Source organism: Peromyscus eremicus, chromosome 14 (genome assembly GCF_949786415.1).
Source record: "Peromyscus eremicus chromosome 14, PerEre_H2_v1, whole genome shotgun sequence".
Lineage (NCBI taxonomy): Eukaryota > Metazoa > Chordata > Mammalia > Rodentia > Cricetidae > Peromyscus > Peromyscus eremicus.
In genome coordinates this window covers 47,471,505-47,498,175 of record NC_081430.1, presented here as the reverse complement: position 1 = coordinate 47,498,175, position 26,671 = coordinate 47,471,505, and the positions used below count along the sequence as shown (strand labels likewise).

At 48.0% G+C, this 26,671-nt stretch overlaps 1 protein-coding gene across 3 annotated transcripts in view; it reads left to right on the top strand.

Annotated features, from left to right (window-relative positions):
• Foxn3 (forkhead box N3) overlaps window positions 1-26,671 on the top strand; it is a 273,922-nt gene that overhangs the window by 108,833 nt on the left and 138,418 nt on the right. For all 3 annotated transcript variants that reach the window (XM_059279027.1, XM_059279025.1, XM_059279028.1), the window contains exon 3: window positions 7,564-7,676. In XM_059279027.1, the coding sequence (XP_059135010.1) occupies window positions 7,564-7,676 (113 nt within the window). The remainder of the gene's footprint in view (window positions 1-7,563; window positions 7,677-26,671) is intronic.

Sequence of the window (26,671 nt, the reverse complement as noted above, 5' to 3'; positions counted from 1 at the left end):
GGCCGGGTGTAGTGCTGGGTACACTGTGTATGGCTTCATCACAGTTAGGATCAGGGAGACTATCTCTGAGATGCTGATGAGGAAATGGAGTCCAAGAAGACAATGGTGTCCCCAGCCCCCACCCCAGGTAACACAGTATCTGAGCAGCATGGACAGGAACCACACAGGTGTATTCCCTTTCTACAGGGAGCCTCCTTTCTGGAATGTTCTCTTGACAAGCTCTGGTCTCACTCTTGGTCCCCTCTTACGGACACACAGGCATAAGGTAGTTGCCCCTTAACCTGTTGGAAGATTGTACCAACCTCAGAGCTACATTCCATGCCACAGAGAGCTGGGAGCATCAGTGCCTTGGTGGCAGGGCTGTGGGTAGCCAGCATTCCACCGGAGGAGCGAGCTGAGTATGTGCGCATGCTCTGTGCAGTTTGAAGCTTTTCCTCCCTCAGGCCCCATCTTTTCTCTCTTGATGGTCCTGTAGCCTCCTTTGGCCAGCATAGGTAATCCTTTATCGTTTATTGCCTGCCTCTCTCTGAGGTCCTGCACTAGGAAAACGGATTCCTCCTCAGGGTCTCCACACCCTGCCCAGCATCTCTTGCCCCTTTGTTCTGTACAAATGATGGTTAAGTGGCCTGCTTCCAGAGGAGCCCAAGAAACACACTTTGCTCAGGCTGTGAAAGTGTGTGTGTGATGGGGATGTGGTTCACTAAAGTCTGTGTGCTGTGATGGGGATATGTGTGGCTTACTAAAGTCCGTATGCCGTGAATGTGTGTGTGATGAGTTGTGTGTGGTTCACTAAAGTACATATGCTGTGGAAGTGTGTGTGATGGGGATGTGTGTGGTTCACTAAAGTCCGTATGCCGTGGATGTGTGTGTGATGGGATGTGTGTGGTTCACTAAAGTCTGTGTGCCGTGGCAAGCTTGGGTTATCTGGGGCCTGGGCTCTGAGGGCGCCACTTCCATTCACCGACCCCTTCCCCAGCTGCCTGGCAGTTTGGACTTGAGGAGCTGAGTGTGAGCTGGTCTGTATATGGGGAGGAACCAGGAGTTGCCCAGTGTATAGGAAGCTGTGTTGTAGCCTGGTGGTCCTCGGAGGTTAGCTAGCTACCAGGGTAAAATGCACTGGACTGGTCCAGAAGACCTTTAGCCTCCCTGACCCTGGGCAAAGTTTGGACGTGTTGTAAGGCATGGCAGCGTGATAAAAATGTCAGCTGAGGCCCCTCTAGAAAGCTGAGTGCTACTTGGTGACCAATGAGTGAACTTTATGGTTTGCAGCTCCTCCCTAGAGGAGCACAGGGGCCCAGAACCACCGACCTCTCTCCTAAGCCTGGCTCTGCAGCCCTTCCCACCTCGGCCCTCTGCTCTGTCCTCTGAGCCAGGCTTCTCCTCACCCTGTCCAGGAGGGGCTGCGTGGCCGCTCTTGGGAGCAGAGACGTCTGATAGGAAGCCCAGCACTCCACACTGTCACCGGGCCCCGAGGGGCCTGAAGACAGAGCTTCTTTGAAGCACTCCTGACTGTCCTGACTGTGACTGGCTGGTTCTTGACGTTTGTTCTTCTTCCACCCGCTCCTTTCCCCTTCCGTCTCCATGCACAGTGCGTCCGTTAGGCCGATGGAGAGTCACATCAGACAAACAGCTATGTGTGATTATGTTTTCATTTCTCATGTATATGTAGATCTGTGTTATGTACGTGTGGATCTCTGTTTGCATATGTATGGGCACATGTGTGGGGTATGTGCGTGCAGGGCCTGCCTGACAATAATCTTGGGAATCAGTCACGGGTGCTTTTGCATTTTGTTTGTTGAGGCAAGGTCTCAGTTAAACCCAGTGCTCACCAGTATGGCTACTGTCCCTAGCCAGCTTGCCTAGGGATTGCTTGTCTCTGCTTTCTGAGACTGGAGTTATAGACAAACCCTCATGCCCACCCGAATTCAGGAAATCCAAACTCCCCACCCCATGTTTGTGCCGTGAGTGTTTAACCATTTAGCCAGCTTCCCAGCTCTGTGAGAGTGAGGAGTGTGGTGGTGGGGGGGATTAATGAGATTTACATTATTTCACAGTTTTAACAATTACCCGCTTCTTTTGGGCAGTCCCTGTGTTTTGGAACGCAGTGTTGACAAGATGGCCATTTAGCTTCGCATTACCTTCATAGTAACAGGAGTTGATAATTGTTGTGCTGTTGCTGTGTACCGAGCCCAGTATTGTCTCAGTCATCCTCAACCACAGCCCCAAGAAGCAGATGTTGTTACGGCAGTCCCTTTTAGAGACCAGGAAATCGAAGCTCAGAGCAGTTCGGTACCTTGCCCAGGGTCACACAGCTGAGACGCTGAAATAAAACTTGGACTCCAGTCTTTAGGACTCTAGTTTCCATGCCAACCAAGCTTAAGGGCTACCCTCTGAAACCGTACTGAGTGATGTGCTTCTCACTCACTTTACCAGACCCATGGCCCAGGAAAATCAGCGTCAGTGGTGTGACGCAAACCCAAAACCCAGGATGGTAGGCCCTGGGAGGACGTAGTTTGGTCAGGAAGGAGTGTAAGTTGCGCTACCCAGGTACACAGTGCAGCAAGGCACTCATTACTGATGAGCATGACTTTTAGCTTGTGTCTGTACGTCTCCCCTCTTTCTCCTCCCTGCAGGTGTCCTGCCCTGCTTTCCCTTCTGGGAGCATCTGACTTAGATCCCCATTGATGTCCCCGTCCCCCCCCAAATCCAGAAGGACCAGCCCAAATCTCTCAACCTCAGAAGCCCCTTTACCTGGGCCCTTCTGTTCCCAGAGCCATAGAGCTTTCGAGTTGGACCTGGATACAAGTGTGGGACTCCAGGGCAGCGGGCAGTCAGGTGTGCCCTGGGCCTTTGCACACAGAGCCACACTCGATGGTTACAGCTCTGCTTCCTTTTGTTTGTCACGGTTGCCAGGGTGGAGCCGCGTTGTCAACAACAGAGACCGTGGACTTCAAAGATGGAAAGATTCCCTCTGGCCCCTTCCGAAAGTTTAGCAAGCCCTGTCGCAGGGGAGCAGCCAGTTGACAGTATAACCCTTAGAAGTCAGGCCACTGCAGACCTGCCTCTGTGCTCATGGCTTCGGCTGCAGAGGTCGGGTCCGTGGGGGTACAACAGAGGAAGATAGGAGGCCCGAGTCCCCCCTGCCTGCCTTCTGCTCTCGGTGAGACAGGGCCTTTTGTAGCTGTACCTTGCTCTCTCGGCGCCCTGCCTCCACTTCCCAGTGCTGGGATCACAGGTGGGCAGCGCCACACCTGGTTTTGTTTAGTACGGGGGATCGAACCCACCTGAGCTACATTCCGGTGCCCAGTAAGTTCTTACAAATACCATAGCCAGTACATTTACTAGGGGTCAAAGTTTATGCTGTCAACAGCGTGTTGGATTTCTCCTTTCTCTAGTCCTCTGCCTGGTTAGTGATGACAAACCACTATTTCGTTCCTTGGCACTTTGAATCCGTTCTCATACCCATCTAGTTCTCCAAAACACGTTCTGAAGCTGCGTCCTTTCTCTCCCTCCTCCTCCTGCTCCTCCTCCCCCTCCTCTTGCTCTCCTTCCTGCTTCTCCTCCTCCTCTTCTTTTCCCTCCTCCTCCCCTGCTCCTCCTCCCCTCTCCTCCTCCCTTTGCTCCTCCTCCTCCCCTCTCCTCCTCCCTTTGCTCCTCCTCCTCCCCTCTCCTCCCCTCTCCTCCTCCCTTTGCTCCTCCTCCTCCTCCCCTCTCCTCCTCCCTTTGCTCCTCCTCCTCCTTCTCTTCCCCTGCTCCTCCTCCTCCCCTGCTGCTCCTCCTTCTCTTCCCCCTGCTCCTCCTCCTGCTCCTCCCCCTGCTCCTCCTCCCCCGCTCCTCTCCATGCTCCCCCTCCTCCCCTTGCTCCTCTTCCTCTGCCCTTACATGACTCAGTGCCTGTACCTGGATACTGACCCTGATCTACAGTTCCCTGCACGGGCCCCCTTGACACCCCCCAATCCCCGTATCCCCCAAAAGTAGTTGCCTCCACTTTTCCTTCCCATCTGAGTTGTTCATTTTTACACTGCTCATGTTTTTCCTCTCTGGAATACAAGCTGCATGAAGGCAGCCACCTTTTCGTGTTGCTTTTATTCCTAATGTCTCCTCCACGGTGGCTGTCAGGTAGCTAAATAGGAAGGGAGAGAGGGAAGGGAGGAAGAAATGAGTGAATGAACAAACGAACGAATGTTGGTCGACCAGTCATTAGTGAGGTTGGGTAATGTTGGAAACATCCCCAGAAATGGCATGTGAGAAACACACCCAGTTCCCTGTTATTTAAAAAACAAGGTCTCTATGACCACACTCCCCAAGCTCAGCCTCTAGTACCACATTAAGCATGTCTGTTACTACTGTTGGGAGAGGCCTTGATCTTGGAAAGGGTCTGAAAAGGACATTACCATCTCAGAAGTTTTTAACTAAACCACATGAATTGCCACGTGACACCAAAGAGAAGGGTTGGAAATGAGGTGTGCTGGCCTCTCCCACTGCCCTGAACCCCAAGGTCTGGGATTGATGCTTCACCCTAGAGCCATCAGAGGCTCTGACAGAGTCCCCATGGGTGCGTACCCAGGAAGCATTGCATTGAGCTCTTCTTCCTTGGAATGCCTGCACTTCTCGGTGGAAGACACACTGTGTTTTAGTGTATCTTACTACTTTTCAATCAGCGCCTGTCTGGTCAGAAAAACACTCACAGACTCCCCTAAAACTCAAAGTACTAGCAATCCCAGACCTCAGCGGAGTCCAAAGGATCCTCAGGATTTCTTAACTTAGGATCCGAAGCCTGAGATTGTTAATGAACACTAGTATGCGTACTAAAGTTGGAAACGTGAGTTTGATGGTCATGATCCTTTTCAAAAAAGGAAAGTTCTAGAAGCTGGATGGTTGTCAGTGGTGTTGGCTTCCTGCATAAAGAAGTCGCAGTGGTCAGAGCTTGGTGTAGGGGTGCCTAGGAGGCAGATACAGTGGTGAAAGGGGTTACGTTAGAATACTAAAAATCTTACCAACATACACAACTTTCCCAGGTCACTGTTGGACTTTTAAAAAACAAACAAACAAAAAAACCAAACCCCTCAGATTTAATGTAATGGAACATGTCTAGTCAGACATGTACTTGTTGTTCAGATCTCTTCAATACCTTAAGCTGTCACTTATTTCTTGGGTGCCTGCAGGCATGGCCACTGTGTTAGGTTTTTGTTTTTTTTTTTTTTTAATCACATCATCCCTGGGTTTACCTGTCTCTCACCAGTGAGAGAGCCACGACTTTCTCTGGTACCATGACTTGTCCATGGCCACACAGGAATGGTTATGTGGCTGCAGACTACCCATTCTTGTTTTTCAGCCTTCTTCTTCTCAGGAGCTGGATCACTTACTGGGGGATTTTTCTGCACAAATCTGGGGTTTATTCCATCTAATCTTTAAATGGTATCACAGCATCATAAACAGGATACTTGAGTTGGGATTGGGAGAACCACATTCCTGCCTTATACTTACTTACCCAGAAGGCTGGTTGGGCCCTGATTGCTTTGTTGCGAGTGTTTTCGGGTGAAAGATTAAACTGCCCTGCCTGGAAAGCCATCTTGATGAAAACAAAGGCCTTGGGTTCCTGCGGCTGGGACCATCTCCTTGCAGAAGTGTTTCTGTTGAATGTTGACAATGACCTTCCCCATAGCTTAGGCATCCATAGCTTAGGATCCCAATGCACTGGTCGGTCCCCTGGCCATGGGCTCACCTGGGAGCCTTTGATGAAGAGGGTCAGGCCAGTCCTCCCACTGCTGAGAGCTAGCCTGCTGTGGTGGCCTCTTTTATTTCAGTGTCTTCCCAGAGGTCCTCCCAGCCCTCCCCACACCTGCCCACTCCTCCTTGCCCTGTGGCTTTCTTTAAAGTACACCATCCAGCGTTTTCCATAGGAAGAGATGGAGGATCCAGCGTCTGCTTTCCTTGGAAAGGCTGGGTCAAGCCCTTTGAACTATACAGACTTACAGATGTGAGCATGAAAAGAAAGACTGTGTAGGTTGAAGACTTTTGGGTCTCTAATTGCCCAGATGTCTAAAGCCTGCATGCATGTCTTTAGCATAGATGCCCTGGGACTGCGTGGCTGGGGTGGTTCCTTTGACCACGGCTTGTAGGACTCTCCTGTCCCCAGTATATCAGAAACAGTTCATTCTAATTGTGCTGCTGTTCCTGAGACTTGAGAATTATCCTAACGTGTGCTTAGAGTGTGTGAGGTTTATAAGAGAGCAATTTGATGAAGGGATAACTGAAGTATAGATTTAAAAAAAAAATCTTCAAATATTTTTGGAATGGCTTAGCTTTAGTGTGGGCCTTCCGTGGGATTTTCTTGTACTTTCCTCCTTGTGTTCAAAGGTTTTCTTGAGCTGGGCGGTGGTGGCGCACGCCTTTAGTCCGAGCACTTGGGAGGCAGAGGCAGGCAAGTGGATCTCTGTAAGTTCGAGGCCATCCTGGTTTACCGAGTGAGTTCCAGGACAGGCTCTGAAGCTACACAAAAAAAGGTTTTCTTGTTTGTTTTTCTGAACAATTCCACCGTTAAGCCTGGAGGAGAGCGGTTGTGGAGGAGTATGGAGAAGCTACCTGGGAAGCCTGGCTTGGGTGGGTGTGGGACGAGGTAATTATCCTCTTTTCTTTCCAAATCGGTAAATATTTACAAATGATCGTATCAAGTGGTGTGGGTACACTGGCCCACTTGGAAGCAGGGCAGTGAAGGCTGCTGTTCCTGGCACCATTTAAGGCCCAGCCCCACCCACTTTTAAAGCAACATGCTGCCGATCTTTGACCAGAAGCCTCCAGCCCGCCCAAAAGTGGCCTTCAGGGGAAGCCCACCCCCCTCCCCGGGGAACAGTTTTAGCCAATTTACACTTTTAAAGTGTGACCTCTTCTAAAGATTCTTAGAGACTGGAGCAGACTGCTGTGAACTTTAGGGGGACACACACACACCCCGCAATAAAAATAAAGAATACACTGGATTCTGGCTTAGGTTTGCTATTGTTGCCTGAGGTCTTTTGTTTCTTGGGGGAAGGTAATTTAAATTCCATTCCAAGCATAAATGTTCTTTTGTGAGCAAGTTTCGGGGGGGGGGACCCAAAAACAATGAGTGGATTACTTTTCCATTTTTGTAAAATCATGCCGGTATAATGTGGTTTACAACAGCTGGGGTTTCTAGAGCAGAAACGGAGTGTTGAGGTCGTCTGAGTACTCTTAACGTGAATGTCAGCCAAATTATAGATGTTTTTGGAAGAGACTATGTATGTTCTTCCAAAGTCATACTGAAAAGTAAGAGATTCTTGTATTTCGGTGGTTCAGATACGAAAATTGTATTATTGTACCAGCATGATCATCTGATTTGTCCAACTTAGTGCAAAGAAGAGCGGCAAGCATTTTATGTGTCCTGTTGTCAGAGGACAACATTCAAGTCTGGGAAATTGTTACCAAATAACAGGAGGCTGTTAAGAGTAACTGTAGTAGAGCTATGTGTTTGTATATACTCTGTACTGTAGTAATATAATTAATAATACTGTATTAATACATTTTCGTTTTAATTTTTTTTTTCAGAGTATTGGGAAAGGGTCATTGTGGTGCATAGACCCAGAGTATAGACAAAATCTAATTCAGGCTTTGAAAAAGACACCTTACCACCCACCTCCCACCCCTCAGGCTTATCAAAGGTAAGTAAATTGGACTATTGGATTTTTTTTCTTCTCTTAAGTCTCCTGGAATTGTGTTATTCTAGGAGAGTCAGGCTCTCAAACTAATTCAGTAGGCTGCATGAGATTTTTAACAATAACTGCAGATAAATGAGAAAAAAATGAAGTATGATTAGGAGCCACATCCATTGATGTATTTCCTGTGACGCTTACCATTTCTGCTGCTCCAGGGGAATGTGTCTCCAGAAGGCTTCCTGGTAGGTAAAAGAATGTCTTCCTGGGCAGAAACATTTACAAAGGGAAGTTGATGGCTTCCATATCTCCGTGGGTCACATTTTGTTGTGGTAGGAGCGGCGAGGCACACAGGTGATAACCACCTTCCCATGGCCTGACTATACAGATGTTGAGCGAAGGCTCACTTGTCTGTTGTCATCCCGTTTCCATGCAGACAGGCTCCTCAGTGATGGGTTTGTTGTGGTTACCAAGTGTTTGCCGTGAGAACAGTGGCCACTTCTCCTCCTCACATGTCTGTCTGTCATGAGATTGAGGTCAGGAGTGCATTATTTTCACAAATATATAATGGGGGGGTGAGGCGTTAAGTAGATTGTCATGGTTTGAAGAGGCATGTGAGTGTGAGATTAGAAGAAAGGGCCATACAGAACAAAGATCCAGATTTCAAAGTATGGAGTCTTAGCTACTCATGGTGCTTGGATTTGTCATCAGCCCTACCAAGAAAGTTTTTGAAAATTACTTTGTGTGTTTATGTGTATGGACAGTTTGTCTGCATTTATGTCTGTGGAGTACTTGCATGCCTGCTGTCTAGAGGCTGGAAGAGGGCGTCACATCCTCTGGAACTGGCGTTACAGATGGTCGGAGCCACACTGACAATGCTGGGAATTGAACCTGGGTCCTCTGGAAGAGCAGCCCGTGCTCTTAATCACTGATCCATCTTTCCAGTCCCCTACCAAGAAATTCTAAAAGACATGTGGCAACATTTCTTTTGTAACTATCCAGTTAAAAGAAATTGCCCCCGGAGTAGACATTTATGTTAATTGGGAATGGCCTGATGTCAGAAGCCTGGGGAATTTTACAGTCCACTTGCAGATTTTTCTGTTCTGATGTTTGTTCTGCAGGAGGGCACACAAAGTGAGCCTCTGACGTGGCATTAATGAAGTTCTTGTGCATTCCATCACAGGCCCTAGACAATCAGTCCCCGGCAAGCGACGGGAGGAGCAGCTGGGCTCTATGAGAAGACTGCTGTATGTCTGCCTTTGCTAGGCGATTAGCGTGATGGTAGCCATAGCAACTGGAGTGTCTCCATAGTAACGCGTAGCTGAGACAGGTGCACTTGCATCACAAGGCTGTTTGTTGCCTGGCAAAAGGACAGGCCATTAGTACTTAGATATACGCTGTTGCCTTAGAAACAAATAACCCTCCATAGCAACTACAGTTGGTTCACAAGGGTATTTTTTAAGGATTGGGGGGAAACCAAGGTTGTAGCAGCTTTTGTCTGTGTTCATAAAAATCAGTGGAAGCATACTTTATTTGAAATGACAACTTGAGGTCATATAGCTGTAGGAGGAAAAAAATGGGATTTTCCAGAGCAGCCTAGCCTACATTGTAGAAATGTCCAGAAGGACAGAGCCATATGCTTGGCTTTCTGCTTGTGATGGTAACCACTCCTGAAATGGAAAATGGGACTGGAGTAGAGAATTGCTCCTCTCTGGGGTTGGTGGGGATCCTGGCACTAATTATTGAAGTATTTTCCATGGTCACAGTTTCTGACCCCCCACTCCACTTGTTTATCTAGTTTCTGCCCTAGAAGTATGTCACACTCGTTTGCTGCTAGCACGTTAAAAATGTAAGTGTAATTCACTGGGTTGTGTCATTGGTTCATTTAGGCCAGTGTCTTGTTGCCAAATGTGACCCCAAGGGAAGCACTGCAATTATTTAATAATTTGAAGGATTATAACAGAGCTCTGGGGTTTACAAGTGGAAGATACTCAGGCCAGAGGTATTGTGAGCTGGGCATAGCCTAATGACTTCACTTGAGTTTTAATATGAGCATAAAAATGCAGATGAACCAGAGTTTTTTTTGTAGTAAAAACGGCTTCCCTTTCTCCCAGTTAACTGAGGGTGGAGGACACAGTGGATTTTCCATTAGTTACCCATGCAAGTGCTTAGATTTCAAGTCCGTCAAGGTCACTGGGTGAGTGAGGTGACAGGTGAGATTCCAGCCTGTCTCTTCCATCTTTTGACTCCAGAGAGCACCTTGCTCTCTCCATGCCCTTGAAAAGAGTTTGCTGGAGGAGCCCATAGTGTGTGAAACCATACCGAGGCTGGGCCACGCCCAGTCGTTGGCAACGAATTTCTATGCACCACGCCACTTGTTGATGTGACTTTGGGAAGATGGAAGTGGAACAGCCAGTCATAAACAGATACCAAAATGCTGAATTAACCTGGCCTGGCCAGGTCCGCTGTGACTCAAGGGATCATTGTCAGCCCCCGTGGAGTCACTGTGAAGGGCACCTGGGAAGGGTTTGACTGCGCGGGGCTGGGACTTGGCATGCTGGGACGATGGTGATTATACAGGAAGGGTTGCTGTTGCTGCCCTGGCAGGTGTGCTTGGCAGCAGTAATGGACCGCGCTGCAGGTGGCTGGAAGCTCTGTAGGAAATCAAGGCGTCTGAAAACACTGCCCCAAACCTTGTTCCCATCCAAATGTAATGCTAAACATCGCATTATGTTGGCTTGCACCTGTTTTCCAAGATTTCGTGGGAATGGTCCTCTACACCCGCTTTCTTTTTTATGCTAAGTACTGTTTTTAACCGAAATGCAGAGAACTAGGTGACGTTAGCCTGTGTATTAATTTATTAGTTTACGTAGGGCACCATGACAAAGTGCCACCACTGAGTGAGTCAAGTAGCATAAATGTGTTGCCTCACAGCCCTAGTGGCCAGGAGTCTAAGGGGTTGGCAGGGCTGGTTTCTTCTGGTGCTGTGGGAGAAGATCTGCCTCCCCGCGCCCCTGCTGCCTCCCCGCTCCCCTGCTCTGGTGGCTTCCTTAGCTGGTAGGAGTGTCACCCCCATCTCTGTCACTTCACATGGCCTTCTCTAAATTTGTCCTTCCTTGGAGGACACTAAGCATTTTTGATTAAGAGCCCACCTTATTCACAGTGTGACTTTAACATCCCTAATGATACAAATTTGAAATACAGTCACATTCTGAGGTACTAGGGCCTAGGACTTCTCCATATAGGAATTTTAGGAAGGTGTCGTTCAACCCTCAGCGTTCTGGAGAAGCAGAAAGTATGGGCCTGTTGAAAATGCAAAGCAGTGGGGGACTTTCAGGACACTAGAATGAGTGGGACAACGGACTGAATGATGTTAATCGCATTATAAATGAAATATCAAACAAGTGTCTGGGAGCCCGGATTGGTAGACATGAATGAGCTAAATTTCCCATAGGGAAGAATTCCATGTCATGATGGGAATAGTTCTTCCTAAGGACGTCTTGCAAAGAGAGCTATAGAGTGGACTATAGAGAGGGGTCCTAGAGGATGTTTATAGTGTGCAACGCTGCCTACCAGTCAAAGCCCTCCTCCAGGGCTGGAGAGATGGCTCAGCAGTTAAGAGCACTGGCTGCTCTTCCAGAGGACCGGGGTTCAATTCCCGGCAGCTCCAAAGCCTCTCTGGCCTCTGTGGGCACTGAACACACACAGTGCACAGATAGACTGAGGGCAAAATCCCATATACAGAAAATCAGAATGAATCATTTTTTAGCTCCTCTTCTTGGGTGGAAGGTAGCAGACACACCTAACACGATGCCAGTCTCCTGCCTCTGCGACAATGCCTCAGGTAAATAACTGTAAAGGAGCAAAAGATGCTTTTGGCTCACAATTTCTGTTCATAGTCTCATGGCTGTGTTACTTTAGGCAAGTGGCAGCCTGTACGTACATGTGGAAGGAGTACATGTTAGTGGAGGCTGCTTACCTCAGGACAGGAGGGCAGCAGAGTGGGGAAGGAGGAAGGAAAGAGGCAGGAAACAGCCTGGAGTTCCAATATCCCCCCCCATCATACCCCTCCCCCCACTACCCAACTGTCTTCTAGTAGGCCCCACCTCCGCTATCTCCAGCCACAAGCTGGTGACTAACCCTTCATTCAGCATGTGGGTCTTACTGGGTGGAGGGGATTATGTAAGTTCCAAGCCAAATGGTGGTCTTCCTGCTGAAACCCATATGCTTGTGTTAGCCACAGGGCAAGCTTTGTCCTTTGACCACCAGGATGGTCTCCAGAACACTGAGTTGGCATTCCTCACAGCTGCTGAGGTCATCAGAAAGAAGGAATGTCTGAGAACCTTGTGGAGACTAGAGCAGGCTGGGGAGACATAGTGACGGCGTAGGAAACCTGACCCTGAACAGAAAAGGGACATCAGACAGAAAAAAAGCGAATACCAGCTAACCTGTGCAGTTCAGCTGGAAGTAATGTCCTTGTGCTGATTTCTTAGTTGTCATTAATGTATCATAACAACGCAGGATGTTAGCATGACGGGAAACTGAATGGGGGTACGTGGGAACCCCCTAGTTGTTGTAACAAAACAACCAGCTCCCCAAACACAGATGGGTTGAGTTTGCTCATTATACCGATATTACACCCAGATCATTCTTGCTGTAAGAAGGCGAACCGTTCTTGCCTGACCATGTTGTCTGAGGACTTCTCTGTCATTGTCACAGCACCATTGAAGAGCTGACGGTCAGGGCTTCTTCCTTCCTTCCACTCCTTGTAGGATCTGTTGAGCCGGGCGTCATGGCCATTTAACGGTCGTTCTTGGCCCTTCCTCACTGTGAAGAGTAGAGTCCCCATGGCTGAGTTCAGGGACCGAGGCCCAATCAGCTTGCATAAGGTCTCCACACCTTTGCCAAGGTCAGGTGTGAGCATGGGCTCCAGAGGAGGGAGGGCTGTTATTCTGGATTCTGGAGAGCACAGTGGGCTGATTCACTGTTTAGCGTGTACGACTGCCCTTCCTAGATGGAGCCCTTCTCCTGAGAGGATAGGCATGCTTCTCGTAGATGCCGCCAGAGCGAGTGCCTTCTGAAGCCATACTCTGTTCTGATCTGTGTTCCCACCAACCTGAATTACATTTATTTAATTTGTGTATATGTGTGCATATGCATAGGGGGTCTGAGGACAACTTTGGGGAGTACATTTCTTCCCGTATGGCTCCCGGGAATTGAACTCAGGTCCTTGGGCTTGGTGACCGGTGCCTTTCTTTAGCTGTTGAGCCATCTTGCCAGCTTCCCATCAACTTTTAAATGAAATCTGCCCCCCCCCTCCTTTTTTTTTTTTTTTTTTTTTTTTTTTTTTTGCCTTTCTCCATGTCTGACGGTTAAATGAAAAGGTAGTTCCCCAGTGGATGTACCAAGCATTTATCATTTGAGGACCTTATCGGGTAGCGTTTAAATGTTTCAATACTAAATTGATGTCCTAGAGACTGTTGACAATCTTACCACAGTGTTTGTGACAGCAGATTGTTGTAGGATCTGCTGTAGTGTTTTTATTAGTGAGACACCTTAGTCCAAAGTCCGTCTGCAGGCAAGCGTTGTAATACTCCTTCAGCACAGTTGAGGAACAGGCTGTGTGATGCACCAGGCAGGGTGGTTTTGTTGTGTTTCCTGCATGATCAGTTTTTTTTTCTTAAATTAATTTTATTTATTTATTTATTTATTTATTTATTTATTTATTTATTTATTTATTTATTTATGGTTTTTCCAGACAGGGTTTCTCTGTGTAGATTTGCGCCTTTCCTGGAACCCACTTGGTAGCCCAGGCTGGCCGTGATCCCAACACCGGGGAGGCATGATAGGAAACAAAGAAACTTTCACTCAATCCATGTTTTTGACCACTCAGAACCCACCCATGACTAATCTGTCACAGTGACTGGAGATTGCTGAGACGCAGGGATTTCTGTGGATCCTCCAGAAAACCCTACCAAGCTCACTCACAGCCGGGCGGTGGTGGCGCACGCCTTTAATCCCAGCACTCGGGAGGCAGAGCCAGGCAGATCTCTGTTCGAGGCCAGCCTGGTCTACAGAGAGTGCGTTTCAGGACAGCCAAGGTTACACAGAGAAACCCTGTCTCAACGTGTGTGTGTGTGTGTGTGTGTGTGTGTGTGTGTGTGTGTGTGTGTGTGTGTAAAACCCCAGGCATGCTCTTTATGTTCTCTCTCTCAGTCTCTCTCCCTGTCTCTGTCTCTGTAGCAATTTAATTTAATTTGGAGCCACATTAGTGGCTTTCCCCAAGCATTTGGCCTTTCTGATATTAAGGTTCTTAGTGAAAATGGTTGTTTTAATGTTAACTCAGCAGAGTTCTAGTGGTTCCTTCCTGCTGATGTGTTCATGTGCTTTATAATTCTTTAGATAGAGTAATCCCGCTAAGTGTGTGGTCATGGTTGTTCTGGTGGAACCCTGAGAGGGCCCACCAGGCAAATAGCCTTGGCTGCTGGGGTAAGACTTAAGACTGGTGATGGCCCCTTGGGAAAAGCCTGGGGAGGGGGAAGGGAGCTGTTGAGGTGATTGGGAAACTTATCCTTTTAGACAATTAAGAGATCAGTAAATCCTTAAAATGTTAAGCTTGTTAACTTAACGGTGTTAATTCCTCCACTCAAAATGCTGACTTTGCCCTCAGCAAAAGTAACTTATTCATTGCTCGGATAGGATGATACAACACACACAGATACACACACACACACACACACACACACACACACACACTGATACACACAGGTACACACACACACACTGATACACACAGGTACACACACACACAGAGGTATACACACACACACACACACACACACACACACACACACACACACACGCCTTTCCTTCTAATTTGTAAAATACCATATGGTAGCAGAACTATGAAGCTGCAGGGACCCCAGTCTTCCTACCTTGCACTGAGGGAGTTTAATTGTGAGATCATTGTGCCATTTTGTGTTTCAGTTTGTTCACGCATAAAGAACACGAGAAGACGTAGGTTAGGGCAGCAGCATCCCACTCTTACATCATGGTAAGCGCCACACCTGATGGAAATCATAACTAGTCCTTGGAGTGCCCTTTGCTGTCCATACACATATTTGTATAAACTTTATTTTGAAGGGTGAGGGATTACATATTTGGAAAGTTATGTTTCATCTGGTGCTTTTTTTCTTAGAGTCATTTTTACAGGAATATTAAAAAAATTGAAAATCAATATGAAGCCTCATCATGCTAAATTGGTAGACGAGTGTGGTGCTAGTGTAAAGTAGATATGGGATCAGACTGCCGGGTTCTCTGCACACGTGTGTCTGACTTTGTCAGGAAAATTGGAGAGGGTGGGTAATGGGAAGCATTTCAAATATAGGAATACTCTCTTATTTGTAAAAGTTATGCTGCCCAGTATGAGCTTTAAAATCCATTAGTTGACTATAATTTTATTTTCATATCAAATCTCATTATCTATTGACTTCCATTATGTTTTGCGAGTTGGTCTCATAGAATATTTTTGACCTCAGCACTTCACCATGGGTATGCTGTGCGTTGTACATTTAATTCCCATTCAGGGCTGCATCATTTTATTTACTTGGAAAACAGCCCGTGTTATCATGGAGCTGTTAGATTCTAGGTGGATCTCATGAATACTGGGCCCATTCATCGCATCTCATTCTGTGTGCATACTCGGAAGCTGAATGTGTAAGCAGCGTGGCTGAGGGTGTCTATTTTACTCAGGTACTGAATAAAATTCCTGGCCCAGGGAGCCAAGCTGGTTGGAGTGACTTTGTCATCTCTGCAGTCTTGGGGACCTGCAGTGGCCGCTTCGTATTTAGCGGACGTGTTAGGAGTCTGTTGAGTGTACGCTGCTCTCACTCCTGAGCCAGGGAAAACAAAGATGCAGTGTGCTTCTGATGCCTCCCGAGAAGAAAGTGGAGGTGTGGATGGAGCCCGGAGGGGGGCTGAGTCTTTTCATATTTGCTTAGAGTCTATTTGCTGCTCTAGACAGCCCAGCTGAGGGCCTGGCAGCTTTCACATCTGAGCACCTGAGGCTTTTCAAGTCGGGAGGAGATGACTGCAGATGGGGCCGACTTCCTGGTGCAGTTGTCAAAGCTCTGACTTTCCACGAGGGGAAGGACGGGATCTATGCTAGAGAAACTCGGAAAAGAAAAATTGCTCGAAAACAAAGACGGCATTTTCTTTGTTTTTGCTGTAGTGTGAGATGAGAAAGGTTTTCTTCATAAATACAAAACAAACAAACGACAGACCCCAAGCCGCGGCCACACCCAAGCCTGCTCCTTCTCCAGCTTCTCGTTCCATCAAGTGTTTGGGATGTTCTAGATTGAAAAAGAGGAGGAGGGCTGGTGTGATGGTTCAGCCGGTGAGGCCCTTGCTCTGCAAGCCTGACCCAAGCTCGGTCCCCAGAGCCCCCGTGAAGATGGAAGAAGAGGACCGGTTTTGAAAGTTGTCCCCTTACCCTCCCATGTGCGGCACACACAACTACACATCAGTAGTAAAAGGGAAATGTATATAATATGGGGGGGGCATGGAGATGGTTCAGTGGGTAAAGTGCTTTCTGCTCGAGTGTGAGGGACCTGAGTTTGGTTCCCCCGGGACTCATGTAAAAAGAAATGTGTAGCATCACACGCCTGTAATCCTAGCACTAGGAAGGAGGAGACTAGAGGATCCCTGGAACTCACAGGCCATGCCCGATCATTGGACCTCCAGATACAATGAGAGACCCTGCCTCAGAAAATACAGGGGAGAGTGATAGACAGGGATGCATGATGTCAATTTTAGTGGGCCCCCCATCATTCATATATGTGTGACAGACAGATACACACAGACACACCGACCTACACACACACACACACACACACACACACACACACACACACATACTGTAATTAGGTGAGGCAGAGGAATCCATGGTGCCTAAGAGATTAGAGAAACAGGAGAAGGATTTGTTCAGTGTATGTAGCAGTGGATTGTGTCAGTCAGAATGATAGTGAGGTGTAGTCAGTGATCTTAATAAATGGTAAGTGTCTGTGTTGACCACTCGTTCCCACCACCATCATCAAAGACCTCTCTCTCTACAAGGCTTCTGTCCACATGAGGGGGGTCCTCTGAGATAACAGGAAGGCACTGGCGCTGGCTAGGAGATCCTTTGTGACCGCCAGAAATCTGTCAGAGAAGGCGAACCTAGCAGCCACCTGTACCGTCAGTGAAGAGGGATTTGGATCGAAGAGGTAGAAGTCATAGACAGAAAGATCTGGGCTCAAATTTAGAAGAAAGAGCTCTTATCAGAAGAGACATATCAAAAGCTGGGTGGATGCTTCGGTTGAAGCATGGATGGATGGACAGAAGGGATGAGGTGACCCTGGTGGATGCTGGTCAGAGCTAGACAGCTGCCTGGGTCATCCCAAAGGGCCTCGCCATTGCTGGAGAACTCAACATCTCCCCTTCTAGATTGAGATCTTAGATCTGTGGAGCTGCTAGCGAGGTGCGGTGGGGTAGTGTGTACTTGCTTGACTTGATGTTTACAGCTCTCCAAGCCTACAGTGTGAAGTGCGAACCAAACATCAGGGCCAGCAGGCCTGCCCTTGATCCTCACAAGTGAGGGGTCAGTTCTAGCCCAAGATGGACCTCATTTACTCTTTATTCTATGTCACCGGTCCTTTGATTCCTGCCCTGCAATTACCTCCCTTGTTTAGTGACATTTGCTTCCGTGTGAGTAAGATTATCTTTGCAATATTTTGCTAAGCAGAAGATCATTTCTAAAAGCAGTGCACCAAATCATCCAGACCTCCCCCTCCATGAAACAATGACTTACTACTGAGAACACCACCCACCCTCTATAGGTAGGAGTCTTCTTGAAGGAGTCAAAGTTCTTGCCCTGTAGGATTGTGTGGTTTTTGTCCAGAGTCTCTGATCACATTCTTTAGCCTTTGTTTTTTTTTTTTTTCAAACACCAAGTCCTGCTTGTATTATTTATCGAACCATCATCTGTGAAGCATCAGGAATTCCAGAGTCCCTGCCAACTGGAGATGGTTCTCAGGTCGTCTGGAGAAAACATCCATAAGCTACCAGACATGTCTTCTAATCTTATCTTTTTTTGAGAACATGTTGCTAATCACAGCAGGCCAGGTTGAGACGTGTTGTGTATTTACTTTTGCACGGAAAGTTCTGGTGGAGGTCTGTTCACCAGCTGCTCACCCCACCCTGTGCCTCCGAGGAACTGAGTGGCCCCCTCCCTATGGTGGTGCTCATGAAGAGTAAAGGTGAACCGGAAAGCATGGTCAGAGAGCAAGTCCTCCGTGCTTTGTGACTTCCTACCTCCCTTTTGCTCTGCTTTTGGCCTCCTCCTCCCTTCCCTGCCCTTCTCTGCTCCCTTCCCCCTCTTCCCTCTCCAACTGTGAGGCCTTGAGCAAAAGGACCTCTTACACCCCCCCACCCCCCCCACCCACAAGATTTCTCTGTGTAGTTTTGGTACCTGTCCTGGATCTCGCGCTGTAGACCAGGCTGGCCTCGAACTCACAGAGATCCGCCTGGCTGTGCCTCCCTTGTGTTGGAATTAAAGGCGAGCGCCACCACCGCCCAGCCAAGGACTTTGTTTTTAACTAGCATTTTGTTTTCTTTTTTTTTCCCCCCTCGGAGCTAAAACCATTCCCCACCTACCTTTTCTTTAAAACCTTTGGAGAAACTGAGGCACATAGAGAGGTTTTACCTCTCTTCACTTTGCAGCAGAGCCCAAGGGAGAATATGCTGGCCAGACCTCAGTAAGTCTGTCCCACCCACAGTCTCCATGCCCAGCCTCCTCTCTACCTGCCCTTGCTGTGGAGGGGCCCTCAGTTGGTCTGCAGATGGATGCAGCAGCTGGGCCATCCTCGGAAGGAAGAAGCCAGCTGGGAAGGAACACGGGAGCAGGGAAATGAAAATGATCTAAAGATGTCAGGGTTGTCAAGGGGTGAGTGACAGCGGCTTCCCCCAGGGCTGCCCCGTTGTGGGCCAGCACTCAGAAGCAGGACTCCATCTTGGGCCTGCAGCCAGTCAACATGATGCTTGTCTGCTTTGCCAGCCTGTGATGGAGCAGGACGTAAGACCCACACGCCTGCCCTGCTGCAGACTGGCACAGTAGGCCCACCAGGCTCCCTCCCAGCTTCTGTACGCACACCTGGTCCAGACCCAGTCTCAGTAAGTCTCAGAAAGTGACTGTTGCTGGGTCACTCCATCAGCAAGTGAATGTGGGCTACTTACCTCAACTCTCTGAACCTCCCTCCTGTCATTCCTGTTGTGGTTTAAACGCCTATCTCACATGAGGACTTAGGGATATTACATTAAGGAAATGTGTAGGACACTTAGCTCTTGTGCCTAGTCCTAGAAGAGCAGCGTACGATTTCTCGTTTCCTCGACAATCACGTGGTCTAGTTTTTTGCCTGCACTATGTATTGGTTGGTTTTGTGTCGCCATGTGTCTTTTTATACTTTCTAATCCGTGCTCTCTGCTGGATTTAAGGTCCATGGAAACGGGGCCTCACTGTAAGTGCTGTCTTCTCCATGGGTTTTTAAGCAAAGGTTTACGTAGAGGTTCTTTGGGAGATATTTACCGGTGGGTGGTTACTCTTACAATGGCCAGCACACATTGTGAGAATAGCGCAAAGTATTTTCAGCCCCACGTCCAGTCGCATTTGGAGGGAAATGAGGAGCTAGGCTCTGTGTTTCTTTCTTCTGAGGTCCCTGGGTAATTTGGGCAAGGTAGGTGTTTCTGCCTCCCAGCCTTGCTGTGCCCTTGTGGGTACAGGAAGCCGGACTCTGGACACTGTTATTCCTGAAGCCTAGGAGACGCGTCATGCTGCCTCTGTGTGGGAAGGTTCTTATTTCCAGGCTGTTGACCCCAGGGTACCAGAGATGTCAGGGGATGGGACTCTCCAGCTGCAGTAGGAGGGACCGGTGCATGTTAGGTGCCTCAGGCCTGGGACGGCTAGCCCAGCTTTGTGGCTTTCCTGTGCCTTTGCTAAGAAGCCCCGCTTTGAGGCCTGCTGTGCTCCTGACAGGCACTTGAAAGGTAAGGGCTGGAGCTCCCGCCCCTAGCCCCTCATCTTAATGGGGAAAGCTTCCAACCTAGGCTGGCCAGACCATCAATTGTGCACTTTCTCCAGCAGACCCTTAATCCTGCTTACATCTCTGGCAGTAACTCATTAGCTTCCCCTCCATCCTTTTCCTCTTTGAGAACAAAGCTTGCTCCTCCCTGCTCTCAGTCTGCCTTTTCCTTCCCAGGGAATTGCCCCAAGCATGTTCATCTCTCGGCAAGAAAGCCCTCAGAGTGGTGTCTTTCCTACCTGTCGACAGAGGGAGCACCTTGTTTCCAGATGTCAGCCTCTGTGTTTGGAACTTCCATGTCCCTTGTTCTGCCGACTCTGGATCTGCTGTGTGTGTGTGTGTGTGTGTGTGTGTGTGTGTGTGTGTGTGTGTGTGTGTTGGGGGGGGGTCATCACCTTCAGTCCCGAAGGCCCCTCACTCAGCAGCAGCGCCCCAGCCCTGTAAGGAAAGAACAGTTGCACATACCAACATACCACACGGTAATGCCGATGGAATTTTACTCTTACTAAAGCCCTTTGAAGTCCCTCCTTCTGACACTGCCCCTCTTGCCCTCTGCTCTTAGATGTGGTGTGCTCTGTCATCAGGGTTGGTGAAGTCAAAAGTTGCAAGGAAAACCATCTGAATTTCTCTAATACAACGGCTTTGATGTTGAGTAAAACAAAAATCTATTTCCACCCAGTGCCTTAGACTTCTGAGAGATGAACTCTGGAAGTCGGCTCTTTTAGCATGGTAAGAATTTCGAATTGATTTCCTCCTCTCTTTTAAACCTAAACTGTTGTGGATTTAGGGTGAGAGGCACACAAATAAGCACTGTCTGAGCACCTACTGTGTGCCGGGTCCCTTCTAATCCCCCCAAGAACCAAGTGAGCCGGACTGTGAGGTCTGAGAGGAGGGTTAGCCAGGTGCTGCAGATGGCGGAGTTGGGACCACGCCAGCGTGATTGCACGTTTTCTTTCCCCGCTCTAATCCGCCACCTCACGGTCACTGTCTTTTATGGCAACATTGTCCAGTATGTAGAGTTGATGTAATCCTTGGCAAGGAGGAATGGCATACGAGTCGGTTAATGTGGTTAACTTGGCGGGTTGAGAGTCACCTAGGAGATAAACTTCAGGCCAGTCTCTAAGGTCTTCTCTGCATTAGCGTAACTGAGGTGAGAACACCCACCTAAGCTGGACGTGTCCGACTGAATCAAAAGGAGGAAGCAGCGGCTGGGGAGGTCGCTTGGCTGGTAAGAGTGCAAGCTGTGCAAGCCTGATAACCCGAGCTTGACTCCAGGAACCCATGTGAAAAGCCAGATATGGCAAAGGGCACCGTAACCTCAGTACTACTCCTAAGGCCAGGTGGAGGCTTGAGGCCAGCTAACCTTGTAATCACAGCAGGAACAAGAAGGACCCTGCCTCAAAACAAGGTAGATGGAGAGAACTGACCCCCCCCCCCCAAGTTGTCCTCTGACCTCTATACATGTGCCTGTGCATCGCACATGCATACCTGCTGGACACATACACGTGCATCATAACAGTAATAAAACCAAAATATTTTCAAAGGGTAAAGGGAGGAACTAAGCGTCAGCCTCTCTCTGCTTCCTGACTATGGATGCAGTGTGCCCAAAGCCTGAAGCTCTACCACAGGGACTTTGCCCATGGTGGACTGTACGTTTGAACTCTGTGAACCAAAAATATGCTCTCCCTTCCTGAAGATACTTTGATCAGGTATTCCATAGCCAGGATGAGAAAGGTAATATAGTTAACATCTTTTGAAAGGAGGGTGAGGGCGTGAGGCATGAGGGTTGGTAGAGACTGGTTTGGACAGCCCAAATAGGGGTGGAGCTTGCAGAACAAGCCATGGGAAGAGGCAGGAAGTAAAGGTGTTGAAAGAGTTGCTGAGGGCAAGGGGGTGGGTGGATGCTGAGGCTCCTCAGTGAGTGGTAGGCATGTTCATGCAGGAGGATGGCTTCCAGTGTAGAAAAGACAGAAAGGTAGATGTGGAGTCAGGACAGACCATACGGTATTTTCCTCAAACTCATGATTTTGGTTTTATTATTTGGGAGTTATTTATACAAGTTCACTGCATCCAGAGGCCCCCTTATCTTTGAATACCACCACTGGAGTCCAGCTTGTTTTCTTTGTACTGGAAAATAAGTGTTCATAATTTTTTCTTAAAATTGTATTTGTATGGAAAAATAACCACCTTTTGGATTTGAGTATATTTTTTTTTAAAAATCATTGTAGATAAAGCAATGTATTTTGTTAACATTCATCAAAAAAGAGTCTCTAAGCATGAGTCTGAGTCTCTAGTATTGCACAAACTCAAAAAAAAAATCAGAAACTAGAAAACACACACACACACAAATTAAATACACACTGGCGTGATTTTCATCCTGTAGTTCACCTTCAGGTGATAAAATGGACTAAGACACGGTGTGTTTTGTTAAGGAACAAGCAGGGAATGTACTTGTAAAACTACGTGACTAACTGGTTCACATGTATTAGACTCTATCCATCAGAACAGGCCTTGGAGTTGGAGGTTCGCTAAGGCAAGGGGTAGGTTCCGACAGGTGATGCACTGTACTGGTCATTTGGGTTTGTATGTGTCCCGCCACACCAGTTACCTGGGGGACAAAACACAGCAGGTCCCAGACGGCTTTCAGTCATCCATCCCCACAAGAGTGTTGCTAACAAGAGAATTAACTGAAATCACCGTGTCAGACCACGGGCTCTTTCTTCGTAGTCACTCTTGGATCTTCATCGTAATTTCTCCCTAGTTCTTTTGATAGATCGTATATTTTTAAGGTCTGACCCTTTGATGTGAGTGTGCATTGTAAAATGATTCTTACAGTCAAGCTAATTAATGTTTCTGTCATCTTACAGTGTGTGTGTGTGTGTTTGTCTCTGCCTCTGTGTATGTACGCATGTGTGTGTGTGCATGTGCCCTAATGTGCGCACGTGTAGAACACTCAAGAGCTGCACACACCTAACAGATTTCGTGTGTGAACACGATGAACTGGGTCACCGTGCTGCACGGGACGGGGTGGGGGAGGGTCTTAATCCTCTCATCGGGGTCCCGATTTGTACCCTGTGACCATTTTCTCCCCCTGCTTTTCGCATTCCCTTCAAACAACGTCCAGACCAGTGTTATCAGGCCTCTTCCTGTGCTCTCTCCTGGACATTTCCGGTATGGTGTCCTAAGTCTTTAATGCATTTTTGTTGGATTTGATACTCTCCATTTAATTTTGTCCTGAATGTGAACTTGTTGTTAACATGCAATTGATTAGTTTTTAAAGTGTAGGCTGGAGTGGGTGCCGTGTGTGTTTGGGGGGCTGTAGTTACTATGTTCGGTGCTTCCTTCTGCTGGATGCAAAGGGAAACCCGTGCTGAGAATTTCTGTCCCACATCGTAGAATACTGGAATTAAAAGGACCTTGTAGTCGTCCAGTGTAGAGGTCCCCGAATGGCTTGAGGGAACAGTGTTCAGTAGGTGTTGGGGTTTTACTTTTGATTGTATGTGAAAATTTTCATGGTCCAAAATTTGGGGGAATACAGATCACAGTAACTTCTTTGTAGTACGTGCACTAAAGAGTTTCCCGCTTTTTGTGAAACTGATATTTTAAAAAGTGATGGCGCACTAATTATTAGCACATCCCAAGGGATACCAATTTGGAGGGGGAAAAAATAGACCTAAAATAGTGTCCCCTGTGTCAGTTGTTACCCAGTGCTGGCGGGAAAATCGGTTTAGTGATGGGAACTCTTCCTCTTTCCGAGAAGTAGCAGAGCCAATGGAAAATGCTAGAGTGATTGCACGCAGGAGGGACGACTGCTCTGTGTGACTGAAGTTTCAGTTACGTCTGTGTGCCCGTGTGAAGTCGGTCAGAACAAAACATCTATTTCTTACTACAGAGAGCAGCCAAGTTCTTCTGGGGAACGCTCGTCTAATTCACTTCCTCTTTACAAGGAAAAACACTTGAGCCTTGTACGGGGGTTATGATCACATGCCGAGGTTAGTGACAGGATCTGGGACTTTGTCCTTTTCCCCACGTCAGCACACTGCTAAATACACTTAACACCTTGTTAAAAGAAAGAAAAAAAAAGAAGAAATCGGTGCTGGTGCAAACAACCCAGATGTCCATCCACAGGTGGTTAAACAGAATGCGCACAAGGAAGTAGTATTCAGCCTTAAAAAGGAATGGAGTTCTGACATGCCACGACCTGCATGAGCCGTGAGGACGTTATGCTAGGCATTATGAGTAAGGCGGTTACAGAAAGCTCCTGTGTCATTTTCTGTTTGGGATCATGAAAGAGCTCTGGAAACAGATAGGGGCAGAATTGATCATGCAATAGGAATGTCCCAAATGCCACTGAGCTGAACTTTAAAAAAAAAAAAAAAATTGGTTCAGATGGCAGTTTCATGTTATATATATTTTAGCACCCTCCCCAGAATAGGCACAGAATAAAAAGGAAGCACACAACTTTTTCTTTCTTTCTTTCTTTCTTTCTTTCTTTCTTTCTTTCTTTCTTTCTTTCTTTCTTTCTTTCTTTCTTTCTGGGGCGGGAGGAGCACATTGTATTTTGCATTTTAGCATCCATTCTTTCCTTTGGATCCACCCCCTTAGGAGTCCAGGTCCGGAGGGGAGAGCCTTGAGGCAGGCAAATAAGCTAGGCTCTCTGCCCTGCCAGGCACCTGCAGCACAGCGGCCAATGACGGTCTTGAGGCTGCAATCTTCAGACCACTTTCCCACAGCTTGTCGACCTGAGTGATGGTCTCTCCTGGGCTGACAGGCCTGACTCGCAGCCGCTTGTGTCCTGGTCTTCTTCTTGGGTCCACCCCATCCTTCCGTTGAGACTTCCCCCTCACCTGTAGACAAATGGCCATAATCATCTCTTTTCACTCTTCCTTTACAAGATCTGCAGGCACTCTGCAAACAGCCGTTTAGTGACAAGCTCCTAGGCCTGAGTCCCTTAAAGGGATCCACGGGAGATCCGTCTCTGCTTTTGCCTCGCTTTTCGGCTGAGAATCAAAATAACTGGGGTGACCGGAAAGGAGGCAGGCAGGGGTGGCAGCCTTGTGAAGTGGGGTGTGTGTCTTTCTTGGAGCTCAGTGAGATCTCCAACACTCCAGTGCAAAGCAGTTTCTGTGTTTAGAAAGATGCAACAGAATGGAGTCACCTGCTGCCTTACAGGACTTTGGATAGTTCTTTTTTGGGGGGCATGGAGGGGAGTATTTCAAGACAAGGTTTCTCTGTGTAGCCCTGGCTGTCCTGGAACTCACTCTGTAGACCAGGCTGGCCCCGAACTCAGAGATCTGCCCACCTCTGCCTCCCGAGTGCTGGGCTTAAAGGCATGTGCCACCACCGTCCGGCGACTCTGGATATTTCTCACTGCAAGCACTTTTTTGCTTTTGACCCCTCTACTGGTAATGCCAGCCAGGTCTGTGCTTCCAGCAACCCCGTGGCTGTCAGGACCTCTGTGGCCCCCAGGTCTTCATCCTTAACCGAGGGAATATGGAGAGCCTGCCTCTGGCTGCACCAGTGGGAGCAGATACTGGGAGCTCAGGAGCATCAGAGGGGCCTGGTGGACTCTTCTGGATAGGGTCGGCTTCTCATGACGGTGACTTTGAAACTCCTCACCTGCCTGTGGGGGTATTGGACCATCCCTGGTCCTTTCTGCCTTAGCACTTCTGGCATTTGGAGCTAGAGAATTCATTTTTTTTATCTTGTTGTGCGTGCATTGTAGGACATTTAGAAGCATATGCGGTCTCCACCCATGAGATACCAGTTGTACCCTTCAAGGTACAGTGACAGAAGGGCTGTGGGCAGTGACTTGTGTGCCCAGGAAGACAGAATTACCCCGGTTGAGAACCACTGTCAAACCCCACGGGCCTTCTGCATTCTGAGTTTTATGTATTGGGTACTTCATCAGTTGGCTCTATTTAGGAAAAAAGAAGAAAGGCCCTAGGGTTTTATCCCCATTTTAATTTGTTTAATTCTCACTGCATTCATATAAAACTCAACTCTTTAGAGGGCATCTAGAGTAAGGTTTAAGGTTTGTTGAAGGAAATCAGCCTCTCATTGATGTCAGGATGATTCCTTTACCCTGTGCTGGGTCTGCTGTGTTCAGTACAACAGTGTTCAGTCTTGCTGCAGTGATGTGGTTTCTGGTTTGATTTCTCTACTGGAGGATTATATCATGGGGAGGGTTTGCGTCCTCTTTCCTATCTTGATGGCATGGTATCAACTTGATAACGGTTATCAACTGAGCTAGATGAAGCCTGTAGTAGAAGTGCCCAGTAGTACCTGCCTTCTCTTCCAGCCTACTCCAGCCTCATTCATGATTACTTGATGTGGGGAAGCTATCTATTTCCATGCCCCCATGTCTTTTCTCTTCCGTGTCTGAGTAGAGGGGGAAGCCTGCCCTTCCTTATTAAGTGGCTGGCAATGGTGTGACCAGACCCACATATGGTGCTTACGTGTTGGGATGTAGTAGCAGTCACTAGATATTTTAGGGTCTTTTGCGGTGTGGCTACTTCTTTCATAGTCTTAGTGAAATCCCACGTGCCACCCAGTAAAAACCAAACGCCACTTCCCTCCTCCTAGGCCTGGCTAGCAACAGTGTTTCTTTGTGCGTCCTATGTTTGTGGAGCTCCAGTGAGCCATTCTTCATGTGGTCCCTGGGATATGTGCATGACTAAACCAGGTTTCCCATTGATCATCAAAGTGCTTACCCCATTAGGAAGATGGACGTATAAATCTCAGTCGGCTGAACTGGGTATAGTTTTCCTGTCTGTTTGGAGTTCCTCCAAGTGTTGAGGGTCTGCAAGGCAGTGGTGACATTGTAGAAGGCATTAACAGTTGTTTTGGGAGAAAACTGCTGGGATCTGAAACCTAGATGTTTTATGTAGA